The 19501-nt window shown below is 38.7% G+C and overlaps 1 protein-coding gene across 1 annotated transcript in view; it reads right to left on the bottom strand.

The window, feature by feature from the left end:
• Positions 1-1402: 1402 nt before the first annotated feature.
• Positions 1403-19501, bottom strand: part of LOC106870863 (uncharacterized) — a 58705-nt gene continuing 40606 nt past the window's right edge. Inside the window, exon 2 of the mRNA XM_014917097.3 lies at positions 1403-6819. Within this exon, the coding sequence (XP_014772583.1) occupies positions 4958-6819 (1862 nt within the window). The 3' untranslated portion in view covers positions 1403-4957. The remainder of the gene's footprint in view (positions 6820-19501) is intronic.

Raw genomic sequence — 19501 nt, 5'->3', positions numbered from 1 at the left:
TTTCACATGGTGCTCCTTTAACTTCTGAGCAGGCAGCTATCCTGTTTGCATCTTATAAGACTTGTAGGTCTTTATTTACACAAATCCTAACAATCTTCTCATCACAGCCCAGTTGCCTGGCAATCTTGCATATCCCAATGGAGATGTTTTCCTCAATGAACTACTCAACTTTCTGGATGAAATCAACATCTCTCATCCCTTGTTTACTGCAATTATTTGTTTTCCTAGCAGTGATTGTGTCAGTACCAATGGCCTTGTTATTCCTGCCTGTGCAGACTGTATGAACCATTACCTTCCTTTTCCATTCCTCAGGCCACTTATATTCTTTTAATCTGGATTTGCCAGGTACATTCTGAAAGGAAAGCAACATTAGCTTACATTGTTTCAAAATAGTATTTTACTTTTTGTTTAAACAGGTGCCAATTTAAAATGCACATTCTGTAAACTTTGTTCATTTGCTTAATATCCATTTTCTCATGCCAGCATGGGTTATGCAGTGACAGGAAGAATAGTGTGCTGGATGAAATGTGCTTGAACGTGTTTTATGTTACAGAAGCATTTCATTACTCAAAATTTTGCCATAACATGGAAATTTGTACTGTGAAACTTATTTCCATTGAAGGAGAATTTTATAGAATGGTGCTCTCCTTGTTGCCAATCCTTACCTTTTCTATTCAAGGTTGTCAAAAGCACATAGTGACTGGTCACAATGTCAACCACTTTGCTTAACCAGTGACAAACATTAATTATATTTGTTCCCAAGGGATTGGGCAGCCTGAGGTTATAGTAGAAGACACTCGAGGTGCTAACCAGTGGAACTGAACCTGAAGCCACATGATTAAGAAGTGAAGTTTTTAACCGCACAGTCATGTCTGCATCTAGAAAATCTAATCTAAGACAGCGCATCCCATACATTTCTAAGCTGTACCCACAGGAGCAATTATAGCTATGCATAGCACCTATATACATTAGGTAAATGGAATCACTATAAAACTGATTAAATCAACTTAAGAATAGGTCAGATATTTAACTGACTTAAAGAGAACTAAAAGCCAAAGTCAATTTCGGCCAGATTTGAACTTAGGACTTGGCAGCAAATCTACTACATTACAAAAAATCTTGGTGTAATGATGAATTCCATAATGTAAACAGTATTTTCTCCAAGACATTCATGTCTCATGAGAGTCAATGGAAATAAGTTTCACAGTACAAATTTCCATGTTATGGCAAAATTTTGAGTAATGAAATGCTTCTGTAACATAAAACATGTTCAAGCACATTTCATCCAGCACACTATTCTCCTTGCTACTGCATAGGGAATGGAAAACAAAAGTACAAGATGCAAAGAAAAATTAAATATATATATAAACGAAACAAAAATAGTGTTGAATTAGAAAGAGTATTTCAAGTTTAAAATAATTTTATTATGCAAAAGCATTTGAAACTGTTTCCTCTAGAATATATTGCAGTGACTTTGTTTCTTCTTGTACATTAAAAGATCTAATGAACTGTATAGTCAAATAAAGTAAAATATCTGACTATAACATGGACCTTTCTATATGGTCTTAGCAATATCTAATTTTATAGAACCATGACAATTAAAATAGTATTCCCATAAGAATTGCTGTTTAAGGTAAAGTGAAGATTTTTTGTACCACAGTTGTTTGGAAAAATACAAGCAAGGCAAACCCACTGGCATTCTTTGTTGAACATAACACCATCTCCACAACACCAGCAACCTTAATATCAATTATTCAAATCATGTAATCATTATTATCAGGTATTCAGCAGTCAAATCTTTGTGACTGATCTCATGCTAAACGTCCTTTTAAAAATAAACAAAAGGAAAAAATAGCTGTCAACAACCACAGGCTACAAAGATTTCATACATTGACACAAGGCCTCAAACTTGTAGGGGAGGACTGTAGCCTAGTGTTTGTTCTTTTCCACTTTGACAGGCAGGAATACATACAGAGTAGAATGTAAACTCAGAATGTAAACAGATGAATCTAAATAATACTGTAAAGTCTGACATACTAAATATAACATCAGGTGGTATGATCCCTCTGAATGGAGTCTGCAATTCGATCTGATTCCAATTGCACTTATTTCACTTACTCCATTTTGTTTGATAGTATACTCTACATGTCATCTGGTCTAACACCATCCGTTTACTCTTGGGTATTTTTAGAGGAGTTCACTCTATTGCAAGCATTCAGACCAGGTCTCTAGTCTGAGAAAGATAATTACTTTTCTGCATCTCTCTCTGAGAGGCCTCTGAAGTTACACACACACTATATATATATTTATATATAAACTTTCAACCTCCAAAACATCTGATTACCTGTTCAGGAATACTTCTGATTTTTAGTACAGTCAAACAATAGATAATTTATCACACTAATGCATGATATATATTTTTAACATTTTAAATACAATTTTTGCCACCCTGTTACTTTTTCAAGGGAGTCTTCCAGTCATTCACTAACAAAGAAATATAATAACAGTTACAATTAGCTAACTGGAAAGTTAATTCATTATCTCTTCTGCTAAAAAAAAAAGCTTATGAAAAACCTGATTTATTTCGACACCTGTTAGAAGGTGGTAATCTCATTTGAAACCCTATTATGTTACCTCTGCCTCTTGATTTAAGATGAGTGAAGTCTATATGCTGATGAGGACATGATGGAGTTTTGTTTCTGGCAGATTAGAATTGTTGCTGTGTTTTAAATACTTGCCTTACTTATTGCCTTCTTTGTGTTCAAGCTACACGTCTTGGAAGATGTGGTATATTCATTACAAACAGAAAAAGTTTTCGATACCAAGTTAATAATGATCATTCCTATTTGAGAATGAATAATGTCTCAAAAATCCAGCATATAATAATACAATTATGAGCAATATGTCTTCTATTAAAATGAATTTTTAAATGTCTTTCCAAAACTTACCATATCTCACTAATATTGTTAAGATCATATAGTTGTAAAAGCCCCTAGCCTTATGATGATACACTGCTTTCTTTGAGAAGTATAGTTTTTTGTTTATTTTGCATTCCATTTATGTTTTATTTCATCTCACAGCCATTTCATTTTGAAGAATTGCTTTTTATACTCTTTTGTAAAGTGTGTCTCATAATTATATACAGTCCCCATAATAAATTAACCTAGTTCCAAAAGGATGAAGTTTTTCTTGTAGACATAAGACTCCTTCCCCATTCATGCATACACACAACACTTCAGAATGCATAGATACTATGTATATTACTAATTACTTTTTGACTAGGCACAGGATAATTTTTCACAGTTAAGGAGCAAAGTCAGATAGATCAACCAAAGGTGACACCTGTAGAATTTGAAATCATATTGTAAGGTGACAAGACTAAAAACTGGTAGGCATTTTAATCTGATGCCTCAAGTATTTCTGCCAACTTGCTGCCACCCTCGCTTTGGTAATATTGAATTGAAATTATTCCTGACTGTTCAAGTATAACTTATTTAAATTTGTCTGATCTGGAAGTATTAGTTTTAAGAGTGTTGTAATCCATGTCCTATATAGATAGAAATGTTTATGGCAAGAAAGCATCATATAGATAGAAAACAGATTTTTGTTTTGTCCAGTCCTTAACTGTGTAAAGAATAAGAGGTGTTGATATACATCTTGTTTAAAGCTTATTAAAGAGGAAAAAAGAAAGAAAAGGACGAAAAATATGGGAATTCCATCTGTTGGCAATGCAATGAATAGTGTTTGATCATGCAATCATTGATATTTACAGGTGTGAATAAAATATATGCCTATTTTGGGAGCAATCCTCTTCATAGCTAGCAACAGTGGAGGAGCATTGGGACCTGCTGTGAGACCAGCAGAGCTGTATGTCTTATGCATGGACACAACACTTCTAACCAAATATATATAGTCAATAGTCCTGCATTTTCACTTTCTAGATATTGTCCATTATATTTAACAGTAAACCAAGAATTAGTATCTATTTCTTTGAACTCTTAAGTATGCAAAAAAAAAATGGAATGAATATTAGATTGGCATTCAACTTTTGATTCTAATGGGATTGTTAATATATTTGTTTGTTTGTTTTTTTCCTTTTAATATCTTTAAATAGAAATAAAATAATAATATTGACTTTAAGATCGAGTAAGCAGGATTAAAACGTTGGAAGAAATGTCCAAGCTTTTTCCTGGACTGGTCAGTATTCCAGGCTGGCCACAAGAAATAACAGCTGCATTTGAATTATATCACATAACATTTTCGTTTGTAAATAGGTTTCATTAGCAGAAAATAATTTATATTTTGCAAATTTTACAACTGAACTGATAAACCATCCTGGGTAGTACTGATATATCACAGAGGTGTTTTATTTTAGGATTTTTTTTCTTTTAGCAGATTTTGCTACAGCAGTTAGTACTGTAAATTGCTGGTGGGTGTTTTGTGTTTTATAGAATTGAGGATGAGAACATAACTGAAACTAAATGCCTACATTTTTTTTGATGAATTTATTATTATTATTATTAGTAGTAGAATAGGTGGTTGTAGTGACAACAAATTTTCAGTCTTAACCTCATCTTCTTTATCTCATCCACAAACAACATTTTGAACAGTTTGTTTTGTGATCAAGTATCATAGTTTGCTAAACTATGTGCATATTTTGAAGATGAGATCGAATTTGTTTAGACACACACACACACACAAAGATGAAAATGTTTTTAAAAAATGTTTTCTGTCAGTATCTGGAAGTACTTTTTCATTATAATATATTTTCTCTATATTATTTGGCAAAATATTCCAAGATATTGGTAATCACTTGAAATAATGAATTAAAAATAAACATTGGAACTAAAATTCTAGAATTCATAAAAAAAAAAAAAAAAAAGACTGCAACAAAATTCTCAGTTCCATAACAGTTATATATACAAAAAAACACTTATCACTAAGTTTGCTCTCTCTATTATAACACAGAATCAAATACGTGAACAAAAAACATAGGACTACGCTCAAGTACCAAGAGCTTCCCATCTGAAGTCACATCTACTGATTGTGGGCGTAAAATAAATTTCTCGAGACTAAAAAGCACTTTATCAAACTGGCCATCTTTGAAGAGCCGAATTACTCTAGATTTCCAAGTGTCTGCCAAATATATGTACTTATTGTTAGCTGAAATACCAAAAACACCACACATACAGATATTACAATGGCTGCTGCTGCCACGGAAAACAAATTTTAACCTCCCTTTTAAATCTATACACACCAAACAGTTGCTATCTTGATCAACAATTAAAATATCATCTTCCATAGTAATGGTTAGACATCCAACAGATGAAATTACTTCAGGATAGAGAAAAGCCATTTCAATATGTTGTACAACATCAGTATGATCAGAATGAACAGTAAGTATATCTGCTGAAAGGGAATCAAATGAACTGCATACAAGTCTCTTGTCTTTAGTGGCTGCCACTCCTCGGTACTTATAGACTGTCTTTAAGGGACGCCAAGACCATGGAAGTACCATGTTGACATGTTGAACAAGGCGAATTTCAGATGAGTATGGAAAAGTAATAGCCACTTCACTATTGGACCAAACACAAATACCAAATGGTTGACTTACAGTTTTTAAACAGCCAACAAGATGGCCTTCTCGATTAAATTGCTTTATTGTATGATTTACACTGTCTGTGACTATTAGCCGACCATTTGGCAGACTGACTATTTGTCCAAAACATCTGTAATCAGTTTCATCTGCTAGAGTTGCTGGAAATTGATTCAGTTTAACAGGTTCAAGTGGTCTAAGAAAATTTTCTAAATGTTCATATCTTTTTGTATGATTGTCTTTTATTTGTTGTATAACTTCATAACTGCTTTCTACACCATCTGCCTCAAGGAAAATATTGGGAGAAACGTTTGTATAATCAGTAGCACTTTCCAACTTGTTTTCATATGTTAAAGAGACTTCTCCAAACTTGTGTATTTCAAACTCTCGAAACAGATTAAAGTATTTCTGGTTTGGAGAAAATCTGAGGCCATGGTGTAATCGTTTTGGTTGTGGAAGTTGAAGTGTATAATCAGGACTCATGTTCTGGTAAATGTTCATAAATTGAGAGCAAGATGACTCCAAGGCACAGTCAAGGGTGGCAAGATGTCGAGAAACTGAATCAACCATATCACGTGCTTGACCAAGGAGACCATCCAAATAATTCTGCTGATCATCATGCAACTGAATAAGATCATAAAAGATCTCATTTTCCTTCTCTTTTAGAACTTTCTCAATCTTCAGACGAATGCTGTAAATTTCTCTTTTTATTTCCTGCATGCTAACAGTTACTTTTTCTTTCTCTTTTAGCACTTCTTTAACTAATTCTTCAGCTTGTTTCTTTTTAGCAGCAAGGTTTAAACGGCTTGTTTCTGCAGCCCCTCGTTTGTCTGGATATACGGTTAGTAAGGAATGAACATAGCTGTCACATTTACGGTGCATATCGAAAAAGCATAAGCAACATATCATTTGCTCACACTTTGTACAAAAGAGTTCCATTTCTTTGGAACTATGGAGAGGACAACTTGGTCCAGATGGGATTTGAGAAAGTGCAGAACTCAAAGTTAAAACTTGATGTTCCATAGACACAGGATCTTTCTTTGAAGCATGCTTGTTGGAACAGTTTGAACACAGCCCTTCACAACAAGGCTTACACCAGAAATTAGCCAGTCGTCGTCTTTTCTGCTTCAGACAAGGCTCACAAAAGATACAGCCTTCAGTTGCTTTTGTAAGTGAAAGTAAATTTATCAAGTGATGGTTCTGTGGAAATGCACGACCCCATTCTGAAAAACACAAAAGAAATAAATTAATAGAGTGCCCTTTACTTTAAATAAGGATTATTAGAAATCAACCTAAAATTAGTCCAACATAAAATGTATTAATCATTTCTGTGATTCTTGGCATTTAACAAAGAAGACTTTGAAAAAATATACTAGCCATAGGCATGGCTGTGTGGTAAGAAGCTTGCTTCCCAACCACACACACACATTATATATATATATTTTATTCATGCGCCTTTTAAAGCCTAGCCAGGCTCATGGGCCCGGTTTCTATGGCGTATGTGTTCCCCCCAGCTGGATGGGACGCCAGCCCATCGCAGCTTTACTCAAGAAACAGGAAGAAAGAGTGAGAGAAAGTTGGGTGAAAGAGTACAACGGGTCACCACTACCCCCTGCCGGAGCCTCGTGGAGCTTTAGGTGTTTTCGCTCAATAAACACACACAATGCCCAGTCTGGGAATCGAAACCACGATCCTCCGACTGCGAGTCTGCTGCCCTAACCACTGGGCCATTGCACCTCCACACACACACAGATATATATATATATATATATATACAGGTCATCATTGATTTATGACCGAATGACTTTATGATGATTGGCGTGCCAGCTCCCGGCAGCAATAATATATAGTCCAGTTGAAATCTGATGGGTTTAATTTCTTAGAAATTTACCTGTCTATGGATGATGTCAGCTAACAAACGACATCAAAGATCCACAGCCAAACGCCAGTCTACAATAAATTTTTATGTAAGTTTTGTAACGGTTTCTTACACTACATTGTGCATTCTTTGGTACTGTTCTATGAACAAATATCACTGGTATAGTATAATACAGAACGCTGTGTGTAACTTTTACCTGAGAATTTACTGTAAGAATGTAAAAATATAAAATAAAGCTATGTAGGCTTATAGGCCAACTCACAACAAGCCAGTCGGAACCAATTGTGGTTGTAAGTCAACAACGACCTGTACGTATATATGTTATCCCTCCACCATCACTTGACAACTGGTGTTGGTGTTTTATGTCTCCATAACTTAGCGGTTCTGCAAAAGATTCCAATAGAATAAGTACTAGGCTTACAAAGAATAAGCCCTGAGGTTGATTTGTTTGACTAAAGGTGATGCTCCAGCATGGCCGCAGTCAAACGACTGAAACAAGTAAAAGAATAGAAAGTTACCACATATAGCTGTTTAACACTTATATTGTGATTTTAATATCCATTTGAATTAGGTGGATTTGCTGAACATGTGCATCACTGTTCATCATCATCATCATTATCTTTTAACATGTCTTCCATGCTAGCACTGAGCTGGATTGTTTAACAAGATCCAGTGACTGTATCATGCTCTAATGTCTGCTTTGGTATGGTTTCTATGGTTGGATGCCCTTTCTAATACCAACCACTTTACAGAGTGTGCTGAGTGCTTTTTGTTTTCATGGTACCAGTACTAGTGATGTTACCATAGGCTAAGTATTTTATTACATCAGTATCCTGAGATCTGACCTTACCATATTTTCCTTGGTCTTTTTATATCATGGATACTGACAGTTCATGACACTTTTCCAACCAGCACTTGTTAATTCATATCATGTAGCTATTTCTGCAACAGCCACCTCTCCTGCACACATTGACCAATGTTTTTACTATTGCACTTTGAAAATTTAGATAATTAAAATTACATCCACAATGAGAAGAAACTCATTTTCTTAATGACTAATTCTGCTCAAGCAAGGCAGGGAAGACAGTCTTTACATTTAGGATAACAGTATACATCTTACCATGTTCACCTCACTTCTCTTCTTCTTCTCAGATCTTTCAAGTCAAAATGGAATCAGTTTTGGTGGAGAGATTTCTTTTCTTTTTTTTTTTTTTTGAACAGCAAGACTTTAATGGATTTAAAGGTCTGAATATTTGCATATGCATTTGAAGCCATCTCATTTGTAAAGTCTAACTTTTATAAGATGTGATTTATGACTCCTGTCTAATGGTGTCTACATTTCAAATCTTATAATTCTCCACAGGCATACAAAATTTTTACTATCCGTGGAGAGAATAATGAGATTCAAGACATTGATACTATTGTAGGGTATATTTCATACACAAATATACAATACTCTAAATTCTCATCTTTTAAATTCTTTATTGTGCAGCTCATCTTCTCAGGTTTCTGATTAAGAGCTTAAATTTTATATATAAGGTACGATTTAATAACAACAAACCAATTTATCTCAGCTACCATCAACCAATCTAATTTAACATACGTGATATTGTGAGCTAAGGTATTTAGATTAGCAAAAATTAGAATTATGAGTAGGAGTAAAAAAAAAATCATTAGGCTAATAATTGACTCTGATAAAAAAAAAAGGCAGAAGAGAGAACCCTAAAATTGTAATTAAAAATACAATGTGAACAGCACAGTTGAGAGTAAGTCTGGTTCTACAAGTAAAGTGACATGTTTGGGTCTTCAGTGAAGTAAAGTCTTTGCCATTAATTTGCCAGACCATATGAAAACCAAATGTAAGATTTGTTCATGAAATTTTAATAAGAATTATACCAAGTATTGGGGATCTGTTTTATGTTGGGCAGTCACATTGAAATTAACTGCTATCTGACAAAGCTGCATTTTAAAAGAAATGTTTATACTGCTCGCCCAATTATCTTATAAAATGTAATTATTCAAAAAACTTTGATCAAAATGTAACAAAAGATACAATTTTGGAAGAATAACTCAAACTGTTTTTACATATTTTGTTAAAAATTTCTTCAGATATTTGTTTTAAACAAAATTGTAATTACTTTAACCTTTCTGTTATTTCGAAATTAACTGTGAAATCAACAGATTATTTAATATAATCCTTTTGTTACCACATTTCTATTGAGATACACTACCTTTTGTTCCAGTTAATAAAGTGTAGACAAAGAAATACAAATGAGTTTTGGATGAAATAATTTTTATAGATGTTTATATGACTAGTTAAGACAGTAGCTTTGCAATCATGTGGTTTTGGGTTCAGTCTGCTTGTGTGGCACTATGGTCACTTGTCATCTCCTCTGTGAGGTTCAACATCAAAAGATCATTTCTCACCACTTCATCCTATGTCTTCCAGGGTCTACCCCTTCCACAGGTTCCCTCTACAATTAGAGATTGGCACTTCCTTATGCAGTTGTCCTCATCCACACACATTACATGACCATACCAGCACAATGTTCTCTCTTGCACACTACATCTGATGCCTCTTACATCCAATTTTCTCTTAAATCATTTATACTTCATCGTACATGCACACTGACAGTGCACATCTAACAGCACCTCCTGGTTTCATTCCTTTCAAGCCTTCACATGTCCTCTGTAGTCACAGCCCAAGTTTCATTAACATGTAGTATAGTTGTTCATATGCAGGCATCATACAATCTACCTTTCACTCTGAGGGAGAGGCCCTTAGTTACCAATGAAGGTAGAAGCTCTCTGAAGTTTGCCCAGCCAGTTCTCATTTTACCAACTATGCTTTCAGAGCATCCTCTTCCACTGCTAACTTAGTTGCCTAGGTAATGGAAGCTATCTACTACTTCTAAGGATTCACCTGGACATTTGAGGAAGTTTATTTTCTGTGTACCTACACATCTGCCACACACAAAGACTACTTTCTCTGTTAATCTTCCTATGACACCACTGCATATCTTATGTGTTCATTGCTTACACTGGGTATACCTTATGGAATTTCTATTGACACCTTCTACATATCGAGCAGGGCCATCTCCCTGAAGGGATTAGTAATTTGAGTCTTTTTCTACTTACCAGGACTTTGGTTTTTGCTAAATTAACTGTAAGACTCTTGAATTCCAGACCTTGCTTCCATATCTGAATTCTCTTCTCTAATTCTAGTAGAGATTTAACTATAAGAACAAGGTCATCAGCATAGAGGAGATTCCCAAGGCAGGCTGTCTTAAATTCCTCTGTTATGGCCTGGAGGACTATGATAAACAAGAGAGGGTTGAGAACTATCCTTAGTGAACTTCTACCTGTAAACTAAATTCATTGCTATACTCATTGCTGACTTTCACCTTACTGCCAGCATCTCTATAATAGGCTTGTACAGCTCTCACCAACCCTAGCTTTTGCATTGACAAGACAGAGGAGCAAGGGACCCTGTCAAGGGCTTTCTCCAAGTCAACAAAAGCCAAGTACAGAGGTTTATTTCTGGTTAAATGTTTCTCCTGCAGTTGCCTTACCAGGAAGATAGCATCAGTAATGCCTCTCCCTGGCACAAAACCAAACTGCATCTCCCCTAGGCTAACTCTCTTCCTAATTCATTGACCTATGACCCTCTCTATAACTTTCATCACCTGGTCCAACAATTTGATTCTTCTGTAATTATTTCTGTCACCTTTACCTTTGAAGTAGTTGACTATAATGCTACTACACCAGTTGTTGGATATAACTCCCTTGTAGACAACTAGGTCATACCTTACTCTGCTGGATATTTTAAGCAACCTTAACAGTGATTCCTGATGGGCTAGGGACTTTCCCTGTCACCATATCCTTAATTGCTTTATCTACCAAGCTACAGTTGATTCAGATAGCTGTCCCTCTATTAGATCAATTAGGCAGACTCTCCTTCTCCCATGCATTCTTTACATTTAGCAGCCTTTCATAGCAGCACTTCCAAGCCTCTTTCTTTGCGGAATCACTAACTGCAAGTGAACCATCATCCGTGCGAATAAACTTCTCTCACATGATTTTTTCTAACACACTGTCTTACAATCAGAAACACCTCAAGTTTCTTGTCCTCAGGCCACAGAACATTGGCAAACTTCTTTTCTGCTTCTCCCCTAGCTAAATATACATATCTCTTAGCTTCTTTTCTAGCTACCTGATTTAGTTCTCTGCTACCACCACTCTTCCAGGCCTGTTTCTTCACTGTAATGGCCCTGTTTACTGTTGCACCACCACGTCACCTTAGGTCGGGTTGGGACTTTGCACCTGCCACAAATTTAGTCAGTGGCCCTCATCAAGTTGTTGCATAGGAACTTCCAGCTGTTCTCTAGGTTGTATGTCACTATCTCTTCCTCCTTCTTGTCAAATCCTTCAATTAGAATGTCTTTAAATCTCTGCCTAAAGATTCTAAATCTTTCTTTTCTAGACTGGTCTTTTTCTTGTCCAGAGTCTGAAGTCACTAATGACTAACCCATGTTGAGGAGTGCAGTCTTCACTTGGAAAGGTCTTTTTATTTATAAGCAACCATCTTCCCTGCTTTTCAGGTGAGAATCAGGATTGTGTTCCCACAAGACTGGCATCTTTCCTGAAAGTATCACAGATCATAAGGTCATTTGCATCACAAACTCTATTAGCCTAGTTCCTTCCTCATTGCAGAAACCAACTCCAAAGCCTCTATGCATGCCATCTGGATGCTGCCCAACATGCCCACTGAAATCACCAACCATGAAGAGAAGGCCACTATTATTTTTGACAAAGTAATCTGCAAAAAGATATCATAAAATTGGTCTTTCTGTTTGGCTGGCAGTCCTGGTTGAGGAGCACTGGCAGAAATAATAGTTGCTGTACTACTTTGCAAAACTAATCTCAGTGTAAGTATTCTATCACACATTCTGACCACCTCAATTGTTTTATCAACCCATTTCTCAGTAAGAAGTATGCCCATACAACTGACCCCATTACAATTGCCTACCCAGGAGATTTTATAGCTGTTTTTTTCCCCGTGAGGGACCTGGCAAAAGATCTCCTTGACCTTACTTCTTGAATGCAATACACATACATCTACACACTTTCATTCCAGCTGGATGAACTGATGAGCATCAAGCTTCAATGTCAGCTTTGGTAGGATTTCTATAACTGGATGCACTTCCTAATGCCAACCACTTTACAGTGTGTGCTGAGTGCTTTTTTCATTACACTGGCACTAGTGAGGTTCTCAAATAAGTTGCAAGACTAAGTGAAGACAAGAAAAGGAACAAGCCACCTCGTCTGAATATATTTGAGAAAAGTGGCTGAAGGCTACATTATGAGGGACAAGCACAGGTACCTTGCAATAGAGGAGATACATGGCTACCTCACATTATGACAGGATGGGTGAGAGTAGCTGAACGGAGAGAAAAGTGGTAAAGTGGTGCCATAGCAAACTCTCACGGCATGTGTAGGCGGGTATAAGGGATAATATAGACATTGGATCAGGAAAGCAGAAAAGGGTGGGTAATTTCATAAGAATGCAAGAGGAGATGGTTAGCAATTGGGCAAGTAGTGGCTGTAGTAAGTAATGAAAAAGGGTGGAAGTACAGTTGATAGTAAATCTCAGAATGGAGGGGGAGTTGAGAGAGATAAAAGTGGCTCAGGAAGGAGAAAACAAGCAGCAGCACAAGAGCTGTGGAGAGCAGTAGTACCATATATCTGGATAGATCAGGAAGTAGGGAGATGACATGCAGTGTGAGTGTAGAGGGGAAGGGAATGATGATGAAATGTGACAGAAATGGAGGTCAGAGGTAAACGAGGGTGGCTATAATGAGTGGGGTAATAAAGGAGGTAGGGGTATATTTAGTGAATATGAGGTGCTCAGAATGATAGCAGATAGGAGAGGTGTTAAAGACAATGTAACTTGAGGTGGAGGGATGTAGAGAACTGAAGGTACTAAAAAGGGGTGATCAGTAACAAGTAGTATGCACAGGAGTAATAACAAGAATGAGTAATGATGTTTAAAAGGAAGTGTTTCTAAACATACATACATATATATATATATATATATATATATATATTTTTCCCCACATCCAATTTTCTCATCATGCTTGTTTTTTTCCACCACACCTTTTGTAATTCTCCTTCCCACGTCTAATTTTCTTTTCTCTCTCATTCCATCATGCCTGACTACAAATCTTTCCAACTCACTCTCCACAACCGCCTAAAACTATACCTCCGCACACTTCCCTCTCAATACTTTCAACCTACTATACGACTCTCCTTACTCATATTCAAGAAGACTCGTTTCTCTAGTCATATTACGTTTCTCAGTCGCTGTTTACATCACCGCCTCATCCCTAAGGGTTTCCACCCCACTCTCCACTCTTCTACCACCATTCTACCCATACTCCGCACCACATCCTACCGCATTATGCGGGCCACCATTCGCTCCAATCTCTCTAAAATCCACACTATCGACCGCCTTCTTCCTCCAGCCTTTTCCATATTTTTCTCCTTTCTGTCACCCTCCCATGCTCACAACACATTGCGCTTTATCATTCAACTTAATCATCTCTTTCATGCATTTCTTACTGACACTAAGCTTCGCAAACTTCACTCACTCCTCCATTTCTCCACACCCGATGCCACTACCCCAACCCCTCCACCACCCTTCTCCCTCCCTGATATGCTTCCCCCACACACACACTCCACCCCTCCCTCCCAGCCCTCCACCATCCCGACCGCCCCTCCTAACCCTACTTCATCCCCTCCTACTTCTATTCCACCCACCCCCTCTCCACTTCAGTCTGTCGTTACCATTCCTCCAGATCTTCCTCTCTCTGAGGCGGAGCGCTCCATCCTCAATAGGGGTCTGCGCTTCATCCCACTCACTCCATCCTGCAAGGAATTTCAAACCTGTGCCGATGTCCACAGCTTTGTGCGCTGCATTAGGTTGGGTGTGCTTTTCCATAACACACCACCCGTACCCAACGAGGACTGCTTCATTGACCTGGGCCGCCGACCATCCCAGTGGACACCTGCTCCTGGCCAGTTCCAAGCAGTTGATCTTTTCGCGGGCGCCTGCCAACGCGCTGTGGGCCGGTTTAACTTTTCCAGGCGTCCCTCTCCACTCAACATCTCCCCAACCGAACTCTCGGCCCTTCGATCCCTCCGACGCCGCACGGACATCATCATAAAACCGGCTGATAAGGGTGGAGCCGTGGTGGTATGGCGCGCGGACCTCTACAAGGCCGAAGCTCTCCGCCAACTTCGAGATACCTCATTCTACCGCCCTCTGCCCTCCGACCCCACGCCCAGCTACCAACAGACTGTGTCCTCCACTATCCATGACCTCATCCTCTCCTCCCGTCTCCCTGCCACCGCCTCCAACCTTATTGTTCGCATCCCCACCATTTACTTCCTCCCTAAGATCCATAAACCGAACAACCCTGGCCGCCCCATCGTCTCCGCCTGCAACTGCCCCACCGAGCTTATCTCAAAATACCTAGACCATGTCCTCGTCCCCTTCCCACATTCATGACACTAACCACGCGCTTCGTCTATTCAACTCTTTCTTTTTCCCTTCTGGCCCTTCTAAGCTTCTCTTCACTCTAGACATTCAGAGCCTCTATACGGTGATCCCCCACGACGAGGGGCTGCGTGCCCTTAAGTATTTCCTAGACCAACGCCCCAACCCACAACCCGACACCTCCACACTCATTCGTCTGGCCGAACTTGTCCTATCTCTTAACTGCTTCTCGTTCGCGGGGGATATCTACCAGGAGGTCTCGGGAGTGGCCATGGGGACGAGAATGGGCCCCAACTACGCGAACTTGTTCGTTGGTTATGTTGAGGCCCAAATATTCTCCAGTTTCACTGGTCCTACTCCCAAACTATATGGTCGTTATATCGATGACTGTATCGGTGCCACCTCACTCTCCCGCGAACATCTTGACTCGTTCCTCTCTTTCGTTCAATCCTTCCATCCTGCCCTCCACTTCTCCTGTACTATCTCTGACACCTCTGTCCCCTTTCTCGACATTTCGGTCAGCATCCTCCACTCCGCCCTTAGCACCTCCATCCACTACAAACACACAGACTCACACTCCTATCTCAACTTCTCCTCCTCCCACCCTAAACACACAAAACTTTCCATCCCCTATTCCCAATTCCTCTGTCTACGCAGACTTTGTAGTGACAGCCATGACTTTGAGACTCAGTCTCAACTCATGGCTCGCCACTTTAGCCTGAATGGATATCCACCCACCACCATCCACACCGCCCTTGCCAGAGCACGTTCTGTGGACCGTGCATCTGCTCTCTCCCCTCGAACCCGCCCTGCCGTTTCCCGCCTCCCTATTCCCCTCACCTACCATCCCACCACCCTACCCCTCCAATGCTCCATTCTCCGAGCTTTCCGGCGCCTCCAGTCCGACCCCTCCACCTCCCACATCTTCCCTAATCGACCCCTCCCCTCCTTCAAACGAGCCCATAACCTACGAGACCTCTTGGTCCACAGCTTCTTCCCCAACCCAACCTGGCTCGTTCCCTTGCTCCCGCCCACGCTGCCGCACTTGCCCTTACCTCTCCAACACCACCCTCCTCACCAGCACCCATCACCGACCCTATCGCATCACCGACTCCTTCACCTGCACTTCCACTAACATTATCTATTGTATCTCCTGCTCTCTCTGACATTCTCTGTACATCGGACAAACGGGGCGCCGCCTGGCCGACCGATTCGCGGAACACCTCCGAGACATCAACGTTGGCAATGACACCCCGGTGTCACACCATTTCCGTTCTGCCGGTCACTCCTTGCAGCAACACCTGTCCGTGTTTGGATTGTCCATGCACAGGGGCCATCCGGACTCGCGTTTGCACCGTGAACAGGGATTAATCTTCTCTCTTCGCTCCTTTGCGCCACATGGGCTCAACTCCCCTCCCTCCCTCCTACCACCCATCTCCTCCTGCTCTGACTCCTACTTCTCTGTATGTCTCTTCACTCCCACTTCTCTTCACCCCTACTCTTTCTCTCTTCTCTCTTACTCTCCCATCTCTCACTCTCTTCCCCTCTCTCTCACTCTCTTTCTCCACCTCCCATACCCACCTTCCCCCTCTCTTACATCCACCTTCCCCTTCCCCCTTCATCGTCAACTCCCCCTCATAAGCTCATCCCAACACACTCCTACTCTACCTTCCCACTCTACCCCATCCAATTCTTTACACCCCCTACCCCCACCCCCACCCATGCCTTCCCCACCTCCCAACACCTTCACATCACACCATGCACACACTACAACTGACCAACTCCTTTCTCCTCTCCCCATTTTCACACATGCATACGTCAAGAGCTGCAATCAGAAAACCACTAGTTTCAAAAACAAACGTTACAAATCTTTGAGAGTGGAGTAAAAACCTACAGAATTGGTCCCTAGGGCAGTGAAAAAATGTTATTTTCTCAGACGAGTCATCTTTTACCTTATTTCCGATCACTGGCCAAGTACTCGAGTGGAGGCAGCCAAAAGAAGCATTTGACGCAGACTGCCTTCTTCCAACTGTTAAACATGGAGGAGAATCTGTGATGATCTGCGGAGCTATATCTGGTTTCCCTTCATGGCAGAATTAATAATCAAGACTATTTAAGCATTTTATCTGATCAAATTCATCCTATGGTTGCGGCACTGTTTCTGGAGGGAAACGCAATCTTTCAGGATGATAATGCACCAATTCACACAGCTAAAGTTGTTGCTGAATAGCATGAGGAACATTCTAGTGAAGTTGAACATCTTATCTGGCCATTTATGGTGCATTTTAGAAAAACAAATAAGGAGTCAATATCCCTCACCATCATCACTACAAGAAATGTTTTAGCTGAAGAATGGACAAAAATTCCTTTGGAAAAAATTAAAACTTTGTACGAGTCCATACCTCATAGAATTCAAGCTGTAATTACTGTTAAAGGCAGTCCTACTCCATATTAAAATAAATTTGTTTGAAATTTTAAGGTGTTTCCATTATTTTGTCCAACCCCTGTATTATTGGGTTGTCCAGAATGTTCGTGCCAATTTTTAAAGGAAAGAAAAAGGTCAATAAATACTTGCCATTACATCTTTAATTAACCAAATATGAACCATTTTGTTGCACAATGCGTCTCCATCTTTCCTTTAACTTGAAAATACCCTCTTCCCAGAATTGAGGTGGTTTCATGGCAAATAAGTCCAAAGGTAAGCTACTATAAATTGGCACAAACTTTCCGGACAACCCAATATATATATATATATATATATATATATATATATATATATATATACTCATAAGGTACAGTGTACATTTAAATACATAAGCAGAATCCACTCATGGGATTCCTTACGCTAGAAAGAACAGCTAGGTTATAGAACCACAAAATTAGGGATAAAATCTTGAAAGGAACGAAAGGAAAAAGAAAAACTTTTACCATCTCTTCTCCTGGACCAAATTGGTTTCTGACTTTAGTTTAGCAAATAAGATAATTTGCTAGTTTTCCCTTTGATATGATTAAGTATATATATATATATATGAACATAACTAAGGGATCAGCAACAGTTGCTTCACCACATACCTGTTTGAGACTTATTGTAGTAGTAGAATTAGCACTTTAACTGCTATTTCTAAATTTCGGTATGTGGTGAAGCAACTGTTGCTGATCCCTTAATTATGTTTATAATTTTAAAACAACTTTTTGTATAAGTTCTTTACCGATAATGGTTTTTTCCAAACCGAACTACTTGGTAAAATTATTAATTATTAATTTATTAATAAATTAATAATCCTTTACCCTATATCTGTAATGAGTATATATATATATATATATATATACCTCAGCTGTATGCAAGCAAGGTGATATTTTCCTTACTCCTTTAATACAAACAGTACAATGGCCAAACTTGTTTTCATGGACGGTGACATTTGTTTACGATTAGTGTGCAGTGTTAAAACAAGGAGACACAAACATACATGCTCATGCACACAAACATACTGCATATATATTCACAATAAGATTTTTTTCAGTTTCCATCTATCAAATCCATTCACAAGACTATGGTCCACCCTGGACTGCATGGCATCTGGAATATTGTCTCTGACTATAGCTCCAAGCTAAGTAGAGCTTTATGAGTGGATTTGGTAAAGGCCTGCTGTGTGTGTATGTGTATGTGTGCGTGAGTGAGTGTGCGCACATGAGTGAGTGAGTGTGCATGCGTGTGTGAGAGTATGCACGTTTGTGCATATGTGTGCATGTGAATGAGTATGTTTATATTTGTGTCCTTGTTTTGACATCACATAACTGATGTAAATGAGTCCTACTGTCATACAAGCAGTATTGTTCATTTTCAATATTCTATGAAAACATGTCTGACAAATATTACTTTGGAAACGGGTGAGAGATGGCCATAGAAAATCTGCTTCGATAAATTCTGCCTAACCTATGCAAGCATGGAAAAGTGGATGTTAAAATGATGATGATGATGATGATATGTATGCATATCCTTCAACGATTAAATTTGGCACAGAAAATAAACATTAAAAAGAAAACAAAAGCAAAAACAAATTAAATTAGAAAGACTACAGTACTTAACAAATAAAGTTCCTTATCACTCTTGTAGTGAATAGGTGATGGACTCCTTAGAAACCAGTAACTCATAATGCATTTGTTAAATAAAATAGAGAAACAACAACAAAACTCCAAAAGCATGTTCAACCACCGTTAAATACCTTGACAAATCAAGCCAGCAAAGGAGACTTATTATGGTTGCTCAATCTGCTACAAATAGCAGTCAAATCTCTCACAAATCATAATCTATCGTCTTTGAAAGACTTGATGGATAAGATGTCCTGGGTTTTCTATACCGGAAAAGAAAAGAGCAGTCAAAACCAGAGATCACGAACCTGCTTAATCAAGATTGACTTGGGGTTAAACAATAACCTTGACAAATCAATGATGTTCAATTGAGTTACTT

Source organism: Octopus bimaculoides, chromosome 6 (assembly GCF_046866305.1).
Source record: "Octopus bimaculoides isolate indiv1 chromosome 6, ASM4686630v1, whole genome shotgun sequence".
NCBI lineage: Eukaryota > Metazoa > Mollusca > Cephalopoda > Octopoda > Octopodidae > Octopus > Octopus bimaculoides.
The sequence above is the reverse complement of the archived record's forward strand: the minus strand, read 5'-3'. Positions and strand labels throughout refer to the sequence as shown.